Source organism: Vipera ursinii (assembly GCF_947247035.1).
Source record: "Vipera ursinii genome assembly, chromosome: 4".
Classification (NCBI taxonomy): Eukaryota; Metazoa; Chordata; class Lepidosauria; order Squamata; family Viperidae; genus Vipera; species Vipera ursinii.
Window position 1 is genome coordinate 118,730,456 of NC_139514.1, and position 22,312 is coordinate 118,752,767.

Genomic DNA, 22,312 nt, shown 5'->3' on the forward strand with positions numbered 1-22,312 from the left:
TTCCGGTAAACCAGACCGAAAATAACAGCGATGTGAGCTAATTCTATTTTACTGTAAAGTTATATTAACAGCATCTTGCAAGTCTGAAGGCACAAATTTCCTACCTCCAATTTTAACTCCCTAATCCAGGGGTCTTCAAACTTGGCCCTTTTATGACTTGTGGACTTCAACTCCCAGAATTCCTCAGCCAGGCAAGTCCACAAGTCATAAAGGGGCCAAGTTTGAAGACCCCTGCCCTAATCCATTAGGGTGAGTCCTTCCCAAGTTTCTTTCTGTAGCCATTAGGTCCCCGGGAGCAATTTCTAGGCAGCCGCTCTGATTTATTGCTTATTTATTAAATTTCTGTGCTGCCCATTCTCCCTATAAGGCGACTCCGGGTGGCTTACAGATTATAAAAAGATAAATAAAATAATAATTAAAATATTAAAACTATGCAAATTTAAAAAATTAAAACTTCCTATGGAGGTTCTCAGTGGTCCAGGTCACGGCTGGGTGGAAGGAGCTTTTGTTTTTCCTCGAAGACGTTTCGCTTCTCATCCAGGAAGCTTCTTCAGGAACTCAAGGAAGCTTCTTAGAGGAGAAGCGAAACGCATTCAAGGCAAAGAAAGTCCAGTTGTCTTTTGGAAAAGCACTTTGGGGATATACAAACTTCTCCCGAGCCATTTGTACATTCCATTGCTCCAATGGTGTATATGTAGAATGGCTACATGGTAGGTTCTTGCATCCAACTTCCTCCTTAATCCTAGCTCCAGAACGAACCCATTTTATATACCCCTGTTTTTTTAACTTCCTGATTCAATAGATGTGCCCCTTGCTCCAATGGCTGCGCAACTTTGGCATCAGCTTTGCACCTGGTGCGTTTCATGAGTCGAGATCGATTCGTAGCAGAGCTGCCATCTTCCCTTTAGTTGTGGTCTTCCTGGAGACCTTGAGGGCGTCCATTTTCCAGCGCGGGGGGAACATCTGCCTCCTTGCTTTGAGGCCTAAGCTGGCCACTACCTGCCTCCCCCACCCCAAATTAAAGGCTCAACCTCTTGATCTTGGAATCAAGTTTCCTGTTTCCCCTGAGCTACTGGAGAAAACAACTCTTTGGAAAGTTGTCGGCCTGCTCCCACTTCATTTTCACAACGCTGGGGGCTTTTCAGTGCAAGAACGGAATGCCGGAGAGGAAGCCGGGAAGCTTATGGCGGATTTCTGTGCTTCTGCTGATTTTTCAGTCTTTAACAACGAACTGCCTCCTGCTTGGCTTCCCATCCGCAGCAACCTCTCCGATTGGAGTTTAGCAAGCTACCCAACGTACATCCACAGACGGAATGAATGAGTACGGAGGAGAGCTGCAGGTGCTTCCCCCCCCCCCCCGCTCATGTGAAACAGGACAGAGGGAGTTTTTTTGACTAGTGATAGATCAGGAATTTGGGAATTGATTGGATGATGTCCTTTGGGTTCTCCTATGGGTCAACTAGGGGAAAAGACAGGAGCGTTCCTTGCATTTTCATGGTTTGGGACCAGCAGGAGCGAAAATCAGCCTTCCGTTTCAAAGTCTTACATCAGAAACCCGAACTGCTCCCTAAGACTCTAAAAAGTTTTTTGCAACAACTCTTTAAAATGCTAGCAGGGTACCTGGAATGATTTGACTGAGTTATTCGCAAAACCAAGGATTTTTCCCAAGCAAAATATTGGGTTCAAAGACTACCTACAATCATCAGAACTTTCTCTATGTATATTTTGAGTTATTATTTTGTTTGGATCCTTTTCTGTACCGTAAAAATGCAAATGGGAACACACACATACAGAGGATTAATCTCATTTGCAGTCAACATTCAGTTCTGCCACATATCTGTTATTTTTTCAACCATGAAGAACACCTTCATTCACAGAAAAAAAAAACTGGTGAAAAATAATCCCTCCAACTTAATGCACAGAGGCAAAAGTGATGAAAGATTTCTTAGCAATTTTACAGAGATGGAAAAAGGGTTATTCCAGCTGTCAAGTGTTTGGTTTTAATTTCAATATTACAGAACATATGTCCCGATAATTGTTTGCAACCCAGGAAAAGCATTTTTGTTGTTGTTTTAAAAGAAAAATTATTATTAAAGTAATGTGTTGAAGGACTATACAGCTAGACATTTTTCTAAGATTTTTCAGGAATTCAGAAAAACAAACTTGAATGATCTTCCTCTATTTTTAATAAGTTAAAATCCTTAAATCTGATGAAAAAAATTAAATGTATACATTAATGAACATATGTTAATATCTATAAATAATTTTACAAATATACATGTTAAAATATAAATTTTTAAAACAAAACAAGCTGACAAGATAAAAGAAAATCTTTGCCTAAATCAGTATGTCCTATTCTGGAAGAATTCTTAACTGGAATAAATTCTTCAGTCTTGTCAGCCATGTTAATATCAGAGATATTATATACACACAAGAGCTATTTATAGATATATGCACAATGGTAGGAAATAAAACTTTGCGATTTGTTGAAAGGCGCTTGGCTATGGGTACCCGTAATATTGTGGTGTGTTTTTTTTCCTCAAAGTGTTTGATAATAGATTTCTGGGAGAAAATTATAGACCTCCGTTACAAATATATTTAAACCTTATCTACAGAAAACTCACCCAGAAAATAGCTAAATAAATGTAGCAAATAGCAGGATTTTTACAGTTCATAGAAATCCCCTGGAAAAGTTAGCCAAAGTCATTGTTACATGCTCATTAACAAATAACACACACGCACACCCCAACACACAAACCACACCCCCACAAATTTCTAGAGCCTGCAACACCTCCAGGCCTTCCCGTCTCGTCTTGCCTGCACACACTCACTTTATCCAACCGTTAGTGCAAGAGCTGGCTTAGATCCCCACCGTAGGAAAAGCGAAGGCCACCTTAACAGAGGTTTAGCCCTTTCAAGAGTGATTAACTCCTCAGAATGGCTTTGAATACGTCCTTAAGTTGATGGCAATATTTTATATTTGTTAAATATAAAATCAGTACTTACTAAAGATTCCCTGCAGGCAACATGGCACTACTGAGTCCCACCAAAGGAGATTCGCACAACCAGGGCACCAGGGCAAAGCTTCCTACATTCTGTGCACGAAATTTATTTCTCTCTCATTTTACCCACCCACTCCTAGAATTGTGGGCACAGAAAACGGACTCAAAAGGCTGGAGGTTCACCATCCTTTCTTTTGCCTTCCAAGGTTTCCGTGCGTTTGACGAGAACAGTAGGAAGTACGTTCGTTTGTGTGTGTGCGCACACGCCACGGCTACACAGCAACGCACCCTCCTGTGCCGTGGAGCAGAACAACACACCTTCCTCTGGGTCTCGTTCCCGAGTTCCCCTTAGACATACATTCACGAATCTAGTTTTTCTGGCTCCGCCTGTCCTCATGTCCTGACGAGGCCGTTGGCCTGCGGCTTTGGAAGACAAGGGTCCTCCGAGAGAAGGTCGTGTGCAAATACGGAGTCATCTCCCGAAGAGCAGGCGCTGTGGGCGTCCTGGCCCTCGGGGGAGTATTGCTCAAAGGCCACGGAGAGGTCGATATATTCCTGCAAGGAGAACGATGAGGTGAACATCAGCAAGGAGCACAGGCTACAAGCTCATCGTCCCGAGGACCCCACCTTCGTCCTTGGTTTTCTTGGGCAAGATCTGAAATTCCACTGCCAGTGGGTGAAACCGTCTGTTCTCCACGCACTGAGGGCCACCCTGCTTTCATGAATCCAGGTGTGGCTTAATGTCAGCTTGGCAGGACTCAAATGAATTTAGGATTCAAAGTATCCTAGATGTCGAAAGGCATTATTGACCAGGCTCCATGGTCAATCCCAAGCTGAGGCTGTTGTTCCATCACCATTAACACCAAGGTTCAGCCACAGACAAGGTTCCTCCTGTGTAAACCTGTCCAACTACTTCATTCCTCCTTGTGGGCCCTACTCAGAAAAAGCTCACCTCTACCTTGGAGTGGAGACCCGGCTTTCTCAACTGTGGCATTTGAACTGTGGGACACATTCTCTAGTAGTAGATTTAGTTCGCAACATCTGAAATGCTTTGCAAACTACGCTCTGTTCTTTCTGGAACTTTGGTACTTTTGCTACTGTTAGACTGTTTTGGCTTTGTCCCGTAACTCTTTTCTACTGGCTGTCTTTTTTAAACAATATAATAATATGAAAATGCACTGTGGGAACAGAGAGGTGCATTAAACTGTTCCAAATAAAGAAATTAAATCAGGTCAACAACGGCATTAAAGTTAAATGTTACACTGCAGCAATGAAAGTGCATTCCCATAGGCTCACTGTAGCTCTCCATGCAGTTAAAATGGTTGCAAAACTCAAGAATGTTCAAACCCCCTAACGTCTGAGTGCGGCGCCACCCGGGCCTAGCGCAAGAGCTACAATTGTTAAGAAAGGAGGAGATACGCACATCTGTGGAGGTCACTGTTAGCACTCTGTCCAGGTCTTCTACCAGCTGCTTGAAAGTTGGTCGCTGTGAGGGAACCGCATGCCAGCACTCCCTCATGATCATGTACCTGGTTTGGGAGAGAAGGGGGCTGATCAGCACCGCCGATGAAGGACGCTGTTACCAGCAGTTGGAGGGGGGGGGGCAAGCCTTTTGTTTGCTGCCAATGTTTTCTACCCGGTTATGTTAAAAAAAACCCAAAACCAAACAAGGCTTTGATCTTCAAGTAAGTCAGAGGTAAGACCCACGCAACAATAGTTTTTAGATTTATAAACCCGTATTAATTGCAGAAAAGTTCAAGGGAGCATCCACATTCCTCCCTCTTCTTGTTTTTCCTCACAACAGTAACTCTCTGAGGTGAGTTGGACTGAGAATGGGGAGAGAGAGAAAGAGAGAGGGAGGGAGAGGGGCAGAGGGAGGGAGAAAGGGAGAGGGAGGGATGGAAAGAGGGACAAAGAGAGAGGGGGAGAGGGAAGGAGAGGGAGAGAGGGAGGGAGAGAGGGAGGGAAAGAAGGAAGGGGAGAGGGGGAGAAGGGTAGAGGGAAGGAGTGAAGGAAGGAGAGAGAGGGAGAGGAGAGGAGAGGGAGAGAGGGTGTGTCACTTCCCGGTGAATGTGAATCTTAGCCCACCATCCACCCATTACTCCACGCTGCCACTGGGGCTGAGGAGGAGGGATTGGCTCCAGCGTCTTTTATGACCACGCACTAAGCAACAACAGTGTGAGCTTGGAGCTGATCAAGATGATCTTCCAGAAACACCTCCAGCTCTGTAATTATTGACGTCCCACGGAGGAGAGGTATGGCTACGGCTGTCCCGAAGGAGGGTCTTTGACCCCTGAGGAAAGCCAACTTAAGGACTGGTGAAGATGCTGCCACGTTTCTCCATAGAATATTGGATGGGTCTACAGGCTGCCTAGAAACTTGACCAAAAATCTTTGGCAGTTTTGATAGGGGGAGGAAGGAAGGAAGGAAGGAAGGAAGGAAGGAAGGAAGGAAGGAAGGAAGGAAGGAAGGAAGGAAGGAAGGAAGGAAGGAAGGAAGGAAGGAAAAGAAAGAAAGAAAGAAAGAAAGAAAGAAAGAAAGAAAGAAAGAAAGAAAGAAAGAAAGAAAGAAAAGAAAAGAAAAATATGGGTGTGAAGCAACTGAATTAACAAGAATCCAACCTGACAGATGCTTCCCCAAAGTGTGAACATCTCAGGCAGAAAACTTACAAATCTGGGTTACAATTTGCCGGCTTGTCCATTCGATGGCCTTCCTTTAAGAGCTTGAAAAGCTCCTCAACTGGGATTCCTGGATAGGGGGACCCCCCCAGAGTGAAGATCTCCCATAGCAGCACCCCAAACGACCATCTGAAAACACCAACGTTGAAAGAGCCGGTGAAATTTTGAAAAAAAAGAGGGGAAAAAAAAAGAAATTAAGCTGCATTTTCCCCCTACGAAAGCCATACAAAGCAACAGGCCACCAATAGCTTGATGAGTGAATTTCCCGAATTGCGTTTTTTTAAAAACCAAACACCGGCCAATCTGTTGATACAGCTGAACAGAAGCCCGAATTAGATAAGCAGTTAAATCGATGCAGCTCGTCCCTTTGATCTCTCTGGAAGCCTCAACCGAGGCCAATGAACGGAGCAAGGCCTCTTATTGGTGGAGCTCAGGATGTCTTCCCTGCGTGCCGCCACCCCTCTTTCCCTGAATGGACCTTTTGTGTTGAAACTGCGGGTGTTGCTTACACATCACTCTGATGAGTGTAGACACGGTCAAACAAGGCCTCGGGTGCCATCCACTTCACGGGCAGCCGGCCCTGTCATTGGGGACACAAAACAGAACGTCCGTCAGCGACTTCCGCCTTCCAGACCGCCTCATCCCCTCGGCTATGAGCGAGTCCACATAATTTCTAATCACAACTAATCCCAGTTCCTCTAATCGTTGTCTGCGGTGAAGATGATCGTTACACTGATTTATCTGCTTGATTTAGCGTGTCTCCCCAAAACGGAGAATATTTGTAGCTCATGAGGGCTCCTCGGCGCTCTCTGAGCCAGCCTGTTTTCTTGCCGACGTTTCGTTATCTAGTTTGTCCCAAAGGTGCTTTTTCAAAAGGCAACTGGATTTTGGTTTTCCTTGAAAACGTTTCGCTTCTCTGAAGAACCGAAGAAGCTTCAGGGCTGAGAAGCGAAACATTTTCAAGGAGAGACAAAGTCCAGTTGAAAAAGCACCTTTGGGACCACCGTGACCTGGGTGGCTGAGAATCTCCACAGACCACTATCTAGTTTGGATAATGAAACGTCTGCAAGAAAATAACCAAGCCTGGACAGCATCTCTCACAACTTTCTTCCTCGTAAGATAACCACAAGATGGGTTGCAAGATCAATTGGCCCATCTGACCAAACTGCAAACCTTTGACTTGTCCCTAAGATATGCACCCTCGTGGCTTCATTCCACAAATAAGGTGGAGATCAGCTGACTGCATTCAGACAAAACAGCGTAAGCATTGGTATATAAAAAACGTCCCTCTGGTAAGAAGACAGATTTACTAGAAATATTCTCTGGGCGGCTGTTCCAGATCCAGCTGGACGTGCTAACACAGACATGTCAAACACAAGGCCCGGGGGCCAGATCCGGCCCGCGAAGTGGTTTCATGTGGCCCCCGAAGCCATCCTGGAAACAGTGAGGGAACGACCCCCCACTTCCATGGCCCTGGCCCAGAGACCCTCCTCCTGACAGAGACCCCCAGATCTGTCCCACTCCTGCCCAGGCCCCCATAGGCACCCTTGATGCCAACGATGTAGAGCTGGCCACGCCCACCCAGTAGGCCATACGCACTCTAGCCACGCCCACCCAGTAGGCCACGCCCACCCAGGCCACACCCACCCAGTCCCCTGAGGGCAACCGCAGTGCTGATGCGGCCCTGAATGAAATTGAGTTTGACACCCCTGTGCTAACACATCATGAGATCTCCTGTCTAGGGTGAAAACCCAAGACGATTTCACCAACATTCGGCAATCTACCTAGTTTACGCAAACTTTTAACAAATCTACGACAAAAGGAGACAAGCCGAGGATTCCATAATGACGAGAAAGATTTTTCCCTAAGAATAAGCAGCTCTACTTCATATCACTTCAGAGGTTTTTGATTAATGGATAATTTATTTATTTAAGAGTTTAAATAAATGAAACTATTTTAGAGTCTATCCAATTTACCCTCCCTTGATAAGGTGTTGCTCAAGCTGTGTAGGAATTGTGGGCACGTCTGGATGGCCCGTGACCAGAACCGCCCCATTTTTCAGAAACTTTCCACTTACATTAGTTGTTTTTTTGTAATAATCGATGTTGTGAACATCCCTGGCCAGACCAAAGTCAGCTATCTTCATCACGTTGTCCTCTGTGACCAGAACATTCCTGGCTGCCAGGTCCCGGTGGATACACTGCAAAGAAATAGTTTATAGGGAAAATGTTGAGAAAAAATTACGATGGACATTTCAGATCAGTTAAACATCTGTATTCTTCATTATAAATCTGAAGGGTTCTGTTTAACTCCTTGTACTTTAGAGTATAAATTAGTTGCAGCAACATGGAGACTTTGAATGTAGTGGTGGCTCTTTAGATCTTGTTTGAGACCGCAAGGAGTCCTTGACTTACAGCGGTTTATTTACTGACCGTTCAAAGTTACAACGGCACTGAAAAAAGTGACTTCTGATAGTTTTTCACATGACCCTTGCAGCCTCCCCGCGATCACGTGATCAAAATTCAGAGGCTTGGCAACTGGCATGTACTTACGATGGTTGCAGAGTCCCGGGGTTCACAAGATCCCCCCCCCCCTTTTGTGACCTCCTGATAGGCAAAGTCAACGCGAGAAGCCAGAGTCACTTGAGTGTTGCTAACTTGACAACTGCAATGACTCACTTAGCAACTGTGGCAAAAAAGTCATAAAATGGGGCAAAATTCATAACTGTCTCCCTTAGCCACATAAATTTTGGGCCCACTTGTGATCACAAGTTGAGGACTGACGGTAGGGGTTACTAAAAACAGCAACACTAAATTTCCTTTGTTGGCAACATGTTAAAAAAAATTGAACCTTCATTTTTCCCTATGATTTGATCTGTGGATTTTGCAGGGAGAAATAAGATCTTATTACACAAGGAGGCTGATAGGGAAATCCCTCAGTGTTAAAGATGTTGTTTTTATGTTGAATTATATTTCCAAAACTCTGGAATTTGACCGTCTTTGAGGAATTATGGTTATGCTCAGATTGGGGCATTGCCAAAAGAATTCTTTTGAGAAATAGGAGAAGGGTAATGGATCTGGGGGGGGGTGTTTAAAGGCAATTTTCCCCACTAAACAGCAAATGAAACAACATGTTTCCCATTGATCTAGGTTTCACAATATTTTACAATACAGCAGTTTTATCATTTTAACAATAAGAGATTATTATTATTATTTCTGTAAATCAGCATAGCTTTATGCTATATAAGTGACATATTTAAAGCCTTAGTAATTTCTTTTGAACTCCTCTCTTTCTTTTGTTTATCTTTTTCTTATAATTAGTACTTTTCTGCATTTTCATTGTTTATCTTTTATTTTTTTATTTTTTATTTTAATTCCATTTATATCCCGCCCTTCTCCAAAGACTCAGGGCGGCTTACAAGCTTAGCAGTAATCTTGTTGATTTGTAATCTTGTTGATTTTTTAAATTCAATTACTAACGTGAAGAACCCTCGCCTGAATCCCTCTGTATTATGAAACGGGCAGATCCCACTTTGCTCATTAAACAGATCAAGGGGCCCAAAGCAGATCCTGAACTGGTTAATCCGGAGATCCGATCAGGGAAAAAAGCCTTTAATGCCATCGAGCCCTTTAGCAGTTTTACGCTCTCGTTAAAGTCATCTTTCTCCAGAATGTTGTTCTTCACTTTCATAAAGGTGGTCCTCGACTTACGATGGCAGAATTTCCATCACTAAGTGATGCAGTTTTTAAGTGCAAATGCATCATTTAGCAACAGCAATTCTGCAGTCCCGGTTGCCATCGCTAGCCAAATCCCAAGGCAAGACATATTCCTTCTGGCTTTCCACCACCCAAATCAACTTGTTTCCAAGTTCCAGGCCGGTAGGCAGTTAGGTGGGTGCTGGCGGGTGGGGGAGTGAGGGGGTGCAGGGGACAGTGGAAAGGGGCACGGCATGGATCTGAGAGAGCAAGAGGTGTAGTGCAGGTTGGGCGGGGGCTGTGAGGCACGGCGTGGGTGTGAGGGGGTGTGCAAGACACAGGTCAGGGAGGGTTTGGGTTAGGACAGCGTGAGGGGGTATGTAAGGGATGGATGCTCACAGGGGTGCACCACAGGTGAGGGAAGGTGCAGGAGGCATGGTGAAGGCCAGGGTGGGTGCACAAGGGTGCAAGATGGTCCAGGACAGGTGCGGTGTGGGTTATGGAGGGGGCAAACAGGTATGGATGGATGGCACAGCTGCAGAGGGGCTGCGTGAGGGTATCTGGGTGAGACCTCGACTTTCTGGGGAAGCTGGCAGGGGAGGTTGCAAATGGGGACCACGTGGTGGAGAGATGCTGGCACCGGTTGTAAGTAGGAACTCATTGCCAAGCATCCAGATGACAATCACGTTACCACAAGGATGCTGGCACAGCCGGAACTCCAGGGATCAGTACTAACCACCCACCCACCCCGTTCAGGGCTGTTGTAACTTCAAACCGTGCTGAAAGAATAGTTTGTAGATTGAGACTATCCATGCAGACGTGCATGTCAGCTTCAATAGGCTGCTCAGTTTTCGTTTGAAGCATCTAATGGTGCAAGTATTTCATTTAATTTCAGTTCATCTTTCATGCTCTCTTCAAGATGGGTCTAGACATCCCACGTTTTGTGCACCCTTTCTCTCAGTTAACCAAAGGAATAAAATATATCATGTTTAAATCAACGTTTAGCTATTCCATCTCCAAGACAGAACTTTGTGTGCTGATTCACTTCTAAATAAATACCATTTCAGCTTCTTCTACTTCTTGGGGTGGGGGTGGGGGCACGAAGGGAAGCTCAGCCAATCTCAACGTATACATGGTTGTACTTTGACAATAAAGGTTCATTCATTCATTCATTCATTCTAGACTATTTATCTCCTTTCTTAGCTGTCTAGCCCAATGTTATTCTTGTCTCCTTAATACAACGTGGTGGTTTTGTTCCACATTCCCATTATAAGCCATCCTTTCTAGCCTCTGGAAGTCTGCTTTTTTGCAAATGCTTGGCTACTCACTTTTTGAGATGCCAGATACTCCATTCCACGGGCTACCTGGTAGGCACAAGAGACCAAGTCCTTGAAGGTCACCTGTTCCTCAGGAAGCTTGCAGGTATCAAAGGAATAATCCATGCCAGGTAGCCGGCGAGCTCTCAGGTATTCCCTTAAATTCCCCTTGGAGGCATATTCCACAAGGACATAGAGAGGACCTGGAGAAAACCATCCATTACTGTTTGACATATTCTCCAACTTTCCTGGCAGCTCACTACTCATTTTAGGATTGGTGTGTCCTTTCGTTCAGATTCTACAAGAGAGGAACTTCAGTTCCATGGTGGACGCGTTAACTTTAACATTGGAAAGAGCAGCTGCAGCGTAACAATTGAGCAAGGTGAGAAGGGATGGATGGACATGGTTACGGGGATGTCTTCAAGCTACAGACATCAAAGCTCAAACTGGAAGAATCAGCCGTCTTCCAGCCAGTCATCAGATGCCCACGCCATGCCAGGAGCTTCTAAGAAAAAGGAGATTTGCTGACTAATCCAAGGCTTTCTTCACGGTTGCCCTGAGGACAACTCGTTTGAGTTGCCCTGAGATGCTTTCCTGAACACCCACTAAGCTTTCTGCTGGGTTCCAATTTTCCAAAGTGGAAAATCTGAGCTCATGTGGGAACTTCCACACATACAGTTCTACCTGTGAGGTTTCCTCCAGGTTAGAGTGATTTTGAAAAGGCAGAATTCACCTCCTTTACTTTGAGAAGGACCTCAACGGGAGAAAGCAGAAAGCAAGGACCCGGAGGGAGAAGGTGGTGGGGCTTGGCTTCTTGGTAGAGTCACATGGAGACTACCATTAGATGCCATGAGAAAATGGATAGTCTTTTCTGGTGACATCGTTTCACAGGGATCAGAATAAAAACAGGCATTGCAGAAGACCAAAATAAAATTGCTTCTCTTCACAGAGAAGAAGGGGTTGACTTATTGTCCAAAGCACCTGAGGGCAGGACAAGGAAGAGTGGGTGGAGGCTCATCAAAGAGAGACCCAGCATGGAATTTAGGAGAAATTTCATTTCTGTGAGAATCAGTTAATCAGTGGAACGGCTTCCCTACAGAAGCTGTGGGTGCTCCATCACTGGAGGCTTTTAAGAAGAGATGGAACAACCATTTGTCCAAGATGCTATAAGGTCTCCTGCCTTGGGCAGGGGGTTGGACTAGAAGACCTCCAAGGTCCCTTCCAACCCAAGGATTCTGATTTTGGGGCATCTGCAGTTAGATTCAGGAGTTGCGGTTGCAACACTGAGATGGTTCTAGAATAAGCGGCCTAGAACTGCTAGAAATCGTTCCCTGCATCACAATAAAAGTAATATTTTCCTTTTAATAATATTTCTTTTTAAAGCATCAGTTCAGTGCAATAATGGCATGGAATCCACTTCCCTTCAACATTCCTTCTAGGTAGTACGTTAGCTGCTCCGCAAATGCTGATAAGTCAGAGAAACGTGTGCAGACACAACACTCTGCAGAGAAATGGATTACTAGCACTGTTTAAGTGAAATATTTAAATGATAATTTAAATACTTAAATTATATTTCATATTGATCTTTCAGGGCAATTGAGACGTGACTTTTGCATACCAGTAATTAATTACAAAAGAAGAAGGGCTGCAGAACTTTGGTCTGGCCAGTCTAAAGAAAAGAAGAAATAGGGGAGACATGATAGCAGTCTTCCAGGATCTGAGGGGCTGCCATAAGGCGGGGTGTGTGTGTCAAATTATTCTCCAAAGCCCCAGAGGGAAGGATGAGAAACAATGGTTGGAAACTGAGAAGCCACCTGGAGTTAAAGAGAAACTTCCTGACAGTGAGGACAATCAACCAGTGGAACAGCTTGCCTGCAGAAATCGTGGGTGCTCCATCACTGGAGGTTTTTAAGAAGAGACTAGAGACATTCACCTGTCTGAGATGGTATAGGTCACAGGTCTGCAACCCGCGGCTCCGGAGCCACATGTGGCTCTTTCAGCTGTCTCCTGCGGCTCCCAGTCCTCTGCCATGTGCAGTCCAAAAAAAAAAGTGGGACTAAAAAAGTTCAATCAATTCAAATATGCAGGTAGGTGCATATCTCGCCTTGGCTCCACTATTCAGTCAAACCCTGTTCTGCACATGCGCACATGTACACACATGCGCACACATTTTTTGCGGCTCCCAGTTTTTCTTTTTGTGAGGGAACCGGTTCCGAGTGGCTCTTTCACTGTTTCAGGTTGCTGACCCCTGGTATAGGTCCTCCTTCTTGAGCAGGGGGCTGGACTAGAAGACCTCCAAGGTCCCCTCCAGTTCTATTCTATTCTAAGAGTAGAACACACATATATAGAACATAGAATAACAGGGTTGGAAGAGACCTTGGAGGTCTTCTAGCCCAACCCCCTGCTCAAGCAGGAGACCCCCTCCCCTCCTGGTCAAAGGGTTGTCCAGTCTCTTCTTGTAAACTCCAGTGATGGAGCACCCAGAACGTCTGGTGGCAAGCTGTTCCACTGATTGCTTGTTCTGTCAGGAAATTCCTCCTTATTTCCAGGTTGCTTCTCTTCTCGATCCGTTTCTATCTGTTGCTTCTGGTTGGAAAGTAAATTGACCCCTCCCCCTCTTCTTTGTGGCAGCCCCTCAAATATTGGAAGACTGCTATCATGTCACCCCTAGAGCTTCTCTTCACTAGACCAGACACACCCGGTTCATCGTGTTTAATCCATATCATTTTTCTTCTTAAATCTCAGGGTAACCAGAAAAGATTTCTTAAGCTTTGGCTCCACACGCCCGGCTGACTTCATCCACAGCCCCACAGCCGTCCCTTGTGGGCACCTACCGTCCTGCGTGCAGGCGCCCAGCAGGTTGATGATGTTTTTGTGCTTCCCGATCATCTTCATCATTTCCATTTCCGAGACCAAGTCGGAGAGATCCTTGTCTGTGGCGTCATCTGTGAAGGGAGGAGAAAGGCGGCATGAGGGGGAAGCGTCTCTGTCACTGGTCCCACACGGGCCGAACTGCGCCCGGATGTTTTAGCCTGCAGGTCCACGACATCCCCTACTCGGTGGGGATTTCACCCTGTTTCTGGCTTTAGGGATCAGTGACTCTTCCCCTCAGCTTTCCTCCAATTCTGGATCACAAAGGATGTTATAACAAAGACACACAGCTGGTTTGGGTTCGCATCCAGGCCAGGGAAAGAGGACCACTCAGAGGTTCTCCAGGAGGGAGGCCCCCTTCTGCTTCAGAGAGGGGAGTGGGACTGGGGGGGAGGGGTGTCCGGCTTTTATGGAATGCCATTTCTAAGCCAACCCCCACCCCCACCCCCCGCTCCCCTCGTGAAGAAGGGCAGCAGCTGAAGAGCTGAGAGGTGAACTGGAGCACACCGTCCGTTGCCTTGACATAGGGAGTCCTTGACCTACGACCACAGTTGAGCCCACAATTTCTGTGGCTAAGCAAGAGAGTCATCTCTGTTGTGCCCCATTTTATGACTTTTCTTGCTCGATGTCTACGGAGGTTCTCCATCATCCAGGTTGTCCCAAAGGTGCTTTTTTTCAAGAGGCAACTGCACTTTCTTGTCTTCCTTTGAAGACGTTTCTCTTCTCACCCAAGAAGCTTCTTCAGCTCTGACCGGACGGTGGGGAATGGCAGGATTTATACTCCTTGAAGATAGCCGGTTCTTTGCCTTCTTTTAGAGGGTCATTGAGGCCACCTGGAGGTTTATCCAATTTGAAAGACGGGTCAAAGAGGCCATGTCAAAACCGAGCATCCCTCTCTCAACAGAGGGGCGGGGGATACAACATCATTTATCTCCAGTCTACAACACAGTCCTTACAGCACTTCCAAGAAGGATACACAGCCATTTCCACAACTCAGGTCACCTCGAGGACACAGGTAAACCTCCAGGTGGCCTCAAGGACTCTCTAAAAGGAGACAAATGACCACCTCTCTGCAAGGAGTATAAATCCTTCCCTTCCCCACCATCCGGTCAGAGGTGAAGAAGCTTCTTGGATGAGAAGGGAAACGTCTTCAAAGAAAAACAAAGTCCAGTGGCCGCCTGGAAAAAGCACTTTGGGGACATGAAAAATAGTCGCAAGTCACTTTTTCGGGTACTGTTGTAGCTCTGAATGGTCACTAAATGAACAGCTGTAAGTCTAGGACCACCTGCAGAGAAGACAGGGAAGAGACCCCCAAAGCCTGGGAGGCCCTAGAGCAGAGGTCAGTCCACGCAGAGGAAGCTGGAGAAGTGAGCCAAAGCAGGCTGAGAAATCAGAAGTGCAAAGAGGCGAGGCTCATGAAAACACCCGCCCTCCCGGCATCGGCCGCCTTCCGTACCTTTCAGCATCTTGACGGCTACCGTGATAGGCCTGTTCGGCTTCTCCTTGTCGACCCCCAGGGCTTCGGCCATCACCACCTGACCGAAGCAGCCTTCGCCCAGAGGCTTCCCGAGAGTCAAGCTGAAAAGCAAACCAGCCAGAAGGTGAGCACGGGGAAAAACAAGATGGCCGAAGAACAAGGAAGCGGCCGTCTCCAAGCCCTGCCCGGAGGATGGTTTCCTCACCGTGATCTTGCCAATTCCCACTTGGGATCCGCGGGCAGCTCCAGCTCGGAGACGTTGGCCAGCACAGCGCCCTCGCTGGAGGAGAGGCGGGTGATCCTCACCAGGGGAGTGCTGGAGTTCACGGAGGAGTTGGACTCCAAGGACACCTGCTTGGGTGGAGCAAACGAAGGGTGGTCAGCAACAGGCCCCTCTCCCCAGAGCTGAGGGGCAGGGGGCCCGCCGGGAGCCCCCGGGAGGCTGCTCAGCGTGATTAGACTCATGAGCACGGCTGAGCCCAAACTCTCTGTCGCTAAGCGAATCACTGCAGCTGTTAAGCCAGTAAACTGGTTGTTAAGTGGACCTGGCTTCCTGCATGGACTTTGCTTGTCAGAAGATCACAAAAGGGGATTACAACACACACACACACACACACACACACACACACACACATATGGGGTGTTGCAACCGTCATAAACATGAACCAGTGGCCAAGCATCTGAATTTTGATCACCTGACCCATGGGGATGCCACAACAGTCATAAACTGTGAAAAATGGTCCTAAGTCCCTCTTTTTTCAGTGCCGTTGCAACTTTGGATGGTCACTAAATGTATTGTTGTAAGTCGGGGACTCCTTGTATTTTGCACGGTGGCCTTCTGGTTAAGAAATCCAGTCGACATTTGTTTTTAAAAATTGCTTTTGGGTTTAAGTGGTCCAACTTCTAATTCCTGAGCGTGGACAGCTCTGCTCCTCTGGATTGTACGAGGGACAATGGGAGGGCCTGCCCGCTTTTCCAGAAGGGAAGGATGCCAGGAGTCTTGGGATAACCTGGTTGCAGGAAAAGCAGGACTCAAAACTCTTCCCGTGATCTTGAGGCAGCCTCGGACCATGTTGGCTTCTATCGGGGGGGGGGCTGATCAGCAGGGAGAAACAGAGGCTGTGGGGGGACAGGCCCGACATGGGAAACATGAATAGGGAAACATTCTCTCTCTCTCTCTCTCTCTCTCCTTCACTTTCTCCCTTTCTCTTTCTCTCTTTCTCTCTTTCTTCTCTCTCTTTTTCTTTTCTCTTTCTCTTCACTTTCTCTCTCTCTTTCTCTCTCTCAACATTAAGACCATTCAATGAAAACTGACTGAAAGCAAAATTAGAGGAGGTCAAAGAAAGGACTTTTTCAGACAACACTTATTTACGAATGAAGGCAAATCGACGTGTCCCAGGATAACGTTGCAGGATCCAGTCTGGGCCAGTCTCTGGGACCGGAAGCTTTTGTCTGCCGGAGCCCCCACCCTCAGGGGGAAGTTATCAGGGAAACGTTTAAGTTTAAGTTTATTGAATTTATATACCGCCCTTTTCCCATAGGACTCAAGGCGGTTTACAAGGTAATTAAAAATGTCAATACAATACAAAAGTTAAAAACAATTAAAAATAATTAAATTTGATCCCTGAAAAATATAAAACCCCCAATTAAAAACTCTCAGCCTGGGCCGGAAAGCTCAAAGAGCCAGGTCTTCACGTCCCGGCGGAATGAGCGAAGGTCCAGGGCAGTCCTAAGCTCCACGGGCAGCTGGTTCCAAAGGGCAGGTGCACCCACAGAGAAGGCCCTCCCCCTGGGTGTTACCTGCCGGCAATCTTTTACCGGTGGCACCCTGAGAAGGCCCTCCCTGTGGGAGCGCACAGGACGATGGGAAATTGACGCTGGCAGCAGGTGCTCCCTTAGATAATCCAGACCCAAGCCATTTAGGGCTTTATAGGTCAGCACCAGCAACTTGAATCTCCCCCGGAGGGCAACCGGAAGCCAATGCAGCTCGCGGAGTAGAGGTGTTACATGGGAGTATCGGGAGGCCCCCATCACAACCCGCGTGGCCGCATTCTGCACCAGCTGGAGCCTCCGAGTGGTCCTCAAGGGCAGCCCCATGTAGAGAGCGTCTAACTGGGAGGTCACAAGCGCATGGGTGACTGTGCGTAGGGCATCTCAGTAGAGACACCTCCCTGAGGATGGGGGCTCGGGCAGAAAAGCTCCGGAGACTAAAGCTCTGGTTCCCGTGACCGATTCAGATTGGATCCTGCCATTCTTTATTAACTTGTGGAGCTGATCACAAGACACAACGATGCCCCCTAAGTTAGATGAAATTCAAGGAGGGCAGCTAGATTCTGAAGACTCAAAATTATTCAGAGTCCCGGGACCATCTGGTTGTCTGCTATTAAAAAAAAGTAGTATTTGGCTTGATCCAGAAGGCCTGTCCTTATAATTTTAAAGGTTTTCCACTTCTTCCCGTGGGCCCAGGAAGCACTAAGTGTATTAAAAAAACAGCACGGATGTGGTCCCTTCCTTGTACGCACACCTTCATAGGAATTATGAGCTGCATCGGTGAAAACAAGTTCATCTCTCTCTTTTCTTACTGTAAAGAGAAGCAGTTTGGGGAGTGTTCTCGTGATCTAAATCTATTTTACCTCCCATGTTAATGTAACATCATGCAGAATCCAAGAAACCATTAAGGTGAGTTAACCAGGAGGTTGTAAGACTTTAAGGCCATCCGTTAAACAAAAGTTGAGTTCCCAGAAACAGCAAAATTAGGATAAATCCATATTCTCCATAAAGTGACTTGGTAACCTGCTTAATCCTTCTCTAGGTCTAAGAAACCAGGAGGATGAAGGGAAGGTATAGGGCAGGGGTAGGCCACCTCAGCTCTTTTATGACTGGTGGACTTCAACTCCCAGAATCCCTGAGCCAGCCACGCTGAGGGGAAAGGGAGAGGTTTCCAAGCTGAGCCATGTTGGCTCAGGAATTCTGGGAGTTGAAGTCCACGAGTCATAAAAGAGCCGAGGTGGCCTACCCCTGGTCTAGGGATATAGGGGAACAGTGATCTTGTATCTACTTTCTGTTACCTGTCTCTTGAGGGGAAACTTGGAGACCTTCTGAACGGCGGTGGCGTTTATAGCTTTTTTGGCCGGCCTTTTGATTTTATAAATCACCACCATCACCGCCACCAGGATGGAAAGCGCAAAGGCGATCCCGTAGCTGAGGATCCCTGCGTAGAACGAGCTGGAATCCTGTCTCGCAACCTGTTTTTCTGCTGGAGAAGGAGAAACGTGTATTAGGAACCAGGAAAATGGCAGCCTGACCATATTCTGATGTATTTCACTATAGCCCACGTCCAACCTAAAAGACACGACGGCAAAAAAAAAAAACAACTCATGACACGGGACTAAATAGCTGTGATTTCCAAATTTCTTAAATTTGAGGATCGACTTTTGTGCAGGAAGGTTTTCAACAAATGGGATGGGAAGCTCTCTCTTCTGAGAATCCATCGGCTTTCTCCACTGGATCCTTTATTTAGGAGCAGCCGTTTAAAAGCAACACACGGGTTGACGTTCAAGCGCAATTAACCCGCGCAATAATGCCAAATAAATGCAGACTAGAAGAATAATGCTGAGGTGCAAAATTTCCGTTTGTGTTGCAGCACTGGAGGAGGAGCAGTCTGGCCTTTCTGAGCTGGCAGCCAACAGACTTTTCGGGGTTGGGGCAGGGAATGGCATGATTTAATTTGGGATCGCATGACTCATTGGTGCAAATGATGAAAGGTCCTCCCTGCCAAGAGACACCCCAAGGCAGAAGAAGGGGTGGGGTGGGGGTGTGAGGCAACAGGCCTTCTTCTGGTCCACCTTGTGAGAAATTGACTACAGAAGCTGAGAGCCACAAATGACTCACAGAGCTTCCCAGAACAAGGATTATGTTTTCCAAATTAAATGTGGGCACAATTCAGCCAGTGAAACCTGGACTCCAGAAAGAGGAAACCACTCCATATATTGAACATTTTAGCATGCATAAATGCCCCAGCGTGTAAGCCTTGTGTGAAACAAAGACTTCTGAACTTCTCAAAGGCACCCCCGGGAGAGACCAAAAAGTCACCGTGGGCTTTGCAACTCTTCAGCCAAATCCGTGGCAGCCTCTTTCTTCTCACTCACTTGTAGCTGTCTAAAAATCAGTGCTGCATCCACAACCGTGTAAGAGTTCTGAAAAGGGCACCACCAGGGCTCCCAAGCTGGAGAAAGGCTAATCGTTCGCGCTTACTCCAGAGTAGAAATGTGTTATTTATCTCCACTTATCATGAGTTGCATGAAATGACATGTGCATTTTGGCCCCTGAAAAGGAATCATCCGGGCCCCAAAGGCAAAGATGCATCGCCTGCTCAAGAGTTGCACCTTGGCGCATAGGGCTCTCTGCCCTTCAGAGGCAAAAGGGGAAAGGAGACCAAGCAGAAATACCTGGTAATACCGTCAGCCAAGCAGAATGGTGTGAATAACCAATAGAATTCCCCGCCAGGCAAGTATATTCCCCGGCGTCTTCAAAAGTAACATTCTGCAAGGACAGAATTTCTAGCTCTTTATCCGTTTTGTTAACACCTGCTGTCTACGGAGGAAAGAACAAAACAAAAAGAGAGATAGGAAAGGAAGAAGGAGAACAGAATAAGCAAAATTCCCAGAAAAGATCACCCAGACAAATTTCACAAGCAGATGGCGACTGAAAGAGCCTCTGTGACTTGTCCTGGTTCCCTTGCACAACCGGGTGGGGGGAACGGGGGGGGGGGTTGTTTCCAAAGCAATCAGCTCCCTTCACCAGCCTCTGACTCTGTCCCACTAAGGATGCATGCAGGCCAAAGCGTCCGAACGAAAAATTCCCTTCACAATGCGACTGTCTTCTCCGGGTTAGGAGGGCGAGGAGGAGGAGGGGGGGCGGAGAGAAAGAAGAAGGGGAAGACGCCCAGACAAGCAGGAAGGATCAAGACAAGTGGGCAGAGTTAAACGTGGCTTTAAGAGAAAAGCTTTTAATGCTTTAATTTGCAGAATTCATCCAGAGATTGGTTTGGGTTGGGGTTTTTTTTTTCCCCATCCAGAAAAACCTTAAAGGTAAAGGTAAAGGTTCCCCCGCACACGCATGCTAGTCATTTCCGACTCTAGGGGCCGGTGCTCGTTTCAAAGCCGAAGAGCCGGCGCTTGTCCGAGGACGTCTCCGTGGTCATGTGGCCTTCATGACTAGACGCCAAAGGCGCACGGAACGCCGTTACCTTCCCACCGGAGTGGTCCCTATTTTTCTACTTGCATTTTTACGTGCTTTCGAACTGCTAGGTTGGCAGAAGCTGGGACACGTAACAGGCGCTCACTCTGTTATGCGGCACTCGGGATTCGACCCGCCAAACTGCCGACCTTCTGATCGACAGGCTCAGCGTCCTAACCCACTGAGCCACCGCGTCCCTAGAAACCTTAACTTCTCTTAAATCTGCTAGGAAGGCTTCAGTACATTTCCTGACCCGTTTTGGGGGGGTTTCGTTTTGTTTTTTTGGAAAGGCACTGAAAACCAGGAAGGGCTTCGAAACGGGTGGCTTGGGTGGAGAAGGGTTTCAGCGGGAAGGCCTGGCCACGGCCCTTCCAAAGTGAGCTTGATGGATCGTGAAAAGAGGAGACGGAGAACGTGGTCACACAAAGAGCCGGTTAATAACACAATGGGGAGGAAGAGGAGTTTCAAAGACAGCCATTAATGTGGGAATTTTTCTGAGCGAATGATTCATAAAGCATTTCGTTATTCTAAAAGTTAGGGGGGGGGAAAGCCAAAGTCATCATCTCAAAGACGTAGAGCGTCAGGGCAGAGGAGAGAAGGAAAAAAAACACACAAAAAGCCCAAGATGGATATTAATGGTAACGCCTGGCAGTTTGAAGCTGTTTCGGTTCGTTCGTGCAGCTGCGAAGCCTCTGGGACAGAGTTGAGGAATTACCTGGTTCTGGTTTGTGAATGTGGAGCCAAAATGATTTTTCGGCTCTGCCTACGAAATTGTTGGCTCTACAAAGATATTCGCCTTCATCTTGTTTGGTCACATTGAACAGATTTAGGTTAGCATCGGCTTCAGCGTTTTTACTGATCCAGGACTGCAGAATAGACAAAAACTTGAACTTCAGTAACCCAACCATCTCTCTCCGTCACACGTCAGACAGACAGGGCTGACTAGCTCTCACTCAGCTTGGGTGTGTGTGTGTGTGTGTGTGTGTGTGTGTGTGTGTGTGTGTTACTTTTTTGGTGGAACGCCCATGTTGGAAAAGGATGGCTTCTTTTTTTTTCAATATTTTATTAATTTTTTAAAGTCACAAACGCTTAATATTTTATCAGCAACATATTGCCTGGGTTCCAATATTTAGCTTACTAATCTATGTTAAACTCCTTTCTCTCTGCCTCGTTTTTTCTAGCCATTGATAAAATGTACCCCACGGTTCTAAAATATTCTAAGTCTTCTTTCTCTTTCATTTTCAGTGCCAATCTGTCCATTTCTGCACAATCTAAAATCTTCTTAATTATCTCGGCCTCCACTGGTAATTCTTCATCTTTCCAATGTCGAGCAAATGCAATCCTCGCTGCGGCCAACCCACGTAACATTAAGTATACACATTCCTCCTCATAATTTCCTACCATTATACCTAACAAAAAATAATTCTGGCTTAAAATCTACGTGTTTTTTAGACATTTTCTCTAGCCATGTACGCATGCTTGAGCAAAACCTTTTGGCTTTAGGGCACGTCCACCAAAGCTGATAGCCCGTGCCTGGTTTTAGGATGGCTTCTTCTTGGTGCTGGAGTCCACCCTGAAGCGTTGGAGAGGGAGGTGGTGGCCGAGCCTCCTGCTTGGACACGTCGAGGAGGAAAGGCCCACCTGCTCTCCACCCCATGGGTCTCACCACCCAAGTCTTTTGGCTCCTGAAAAAGTTCCTCTAGCTCAGGGGGGTAGGCAAGCTTGGCTATTTTATGACTCTCGGGAATTCTGGGAGTTGGAGTCCACAACTCACAAAAGAGCCAAGCTTGCCTAGCCCTGCCCTAACTGGAATCTGCTTTTTAATCCCTTGAATCCATATTTTTTTTTCAAATTCTGCACTCTCACGTGACTTTCTTCTCTGAGGGATCCTATGCAGATATCTAAAGAGGGATAACTTCACTCCCCTCCACCTTCTTTTTCCAAGGCCAAGGCAACTCTTCAGTCTCCATTTGTAACCTTTTCTTACCCTCACGGTCTTTCATTTTTAAATTGTATTTAATATATGAAATACAAA

At 46.6% G+C, this 22,312-nt stretch overlaps 1 protein-coding gene across 1 annotated transcript in view; it reads right to left on the reverse strand.

Moving 5' to 3' along the window:
• Positions 1-2,124: 2,124 nt before the first annotated feature.
• Positions 2,125-22,312, reverse strand: part of FGFR3 (fibroblast growth factor receptor 3) — a 62,704-nt gene continuing 42,516 nt past the window's right edge. The window contains exons 7-17 of the mRNA XM_083362319.1: positions 19,488-19,632; positions 18,108-18,295; positions 15,245-15,393; positions 15,019-15,140; positions 13,526-13,636; positions 10,704-10,894; positions 7,758-7,880; positions 6,190-6,260; positions 5,672-5,809; positions 4,426-4,531; positions 2,125-3,557 (exon numbers count right to left, since the gene is read on the reverse strand). Of these exons, the coding sequence (XP_083218445.1) occupies positions 3,396-3,557; positions 4,426-4,531; positions 5,672-5,809; positions 6,190-6,260; positions 7,758-7,880; positions 10,704-10,894; positions 13,526-13,636; positions 15,019-15,140; positions 15,245-15,393; positions 18,108-18,295; positions 19,488-19,632 (1,506 nt within the window). The 3' untranslated portion in view covers positions 2,125-3,395. The remainder of the gene's footprint in view (positions 3,558-4,425; positions 4,532-5,671; positions 5,810-6,189; positions 6,261-7,757; positions 7,881-10,703; positions 10,895-13,525; positions 13,637-15,018; positions 15,141-15,244; positions 15,394-18,107; positions 18,296-19,487; positions 19,633-22,312) is intronic.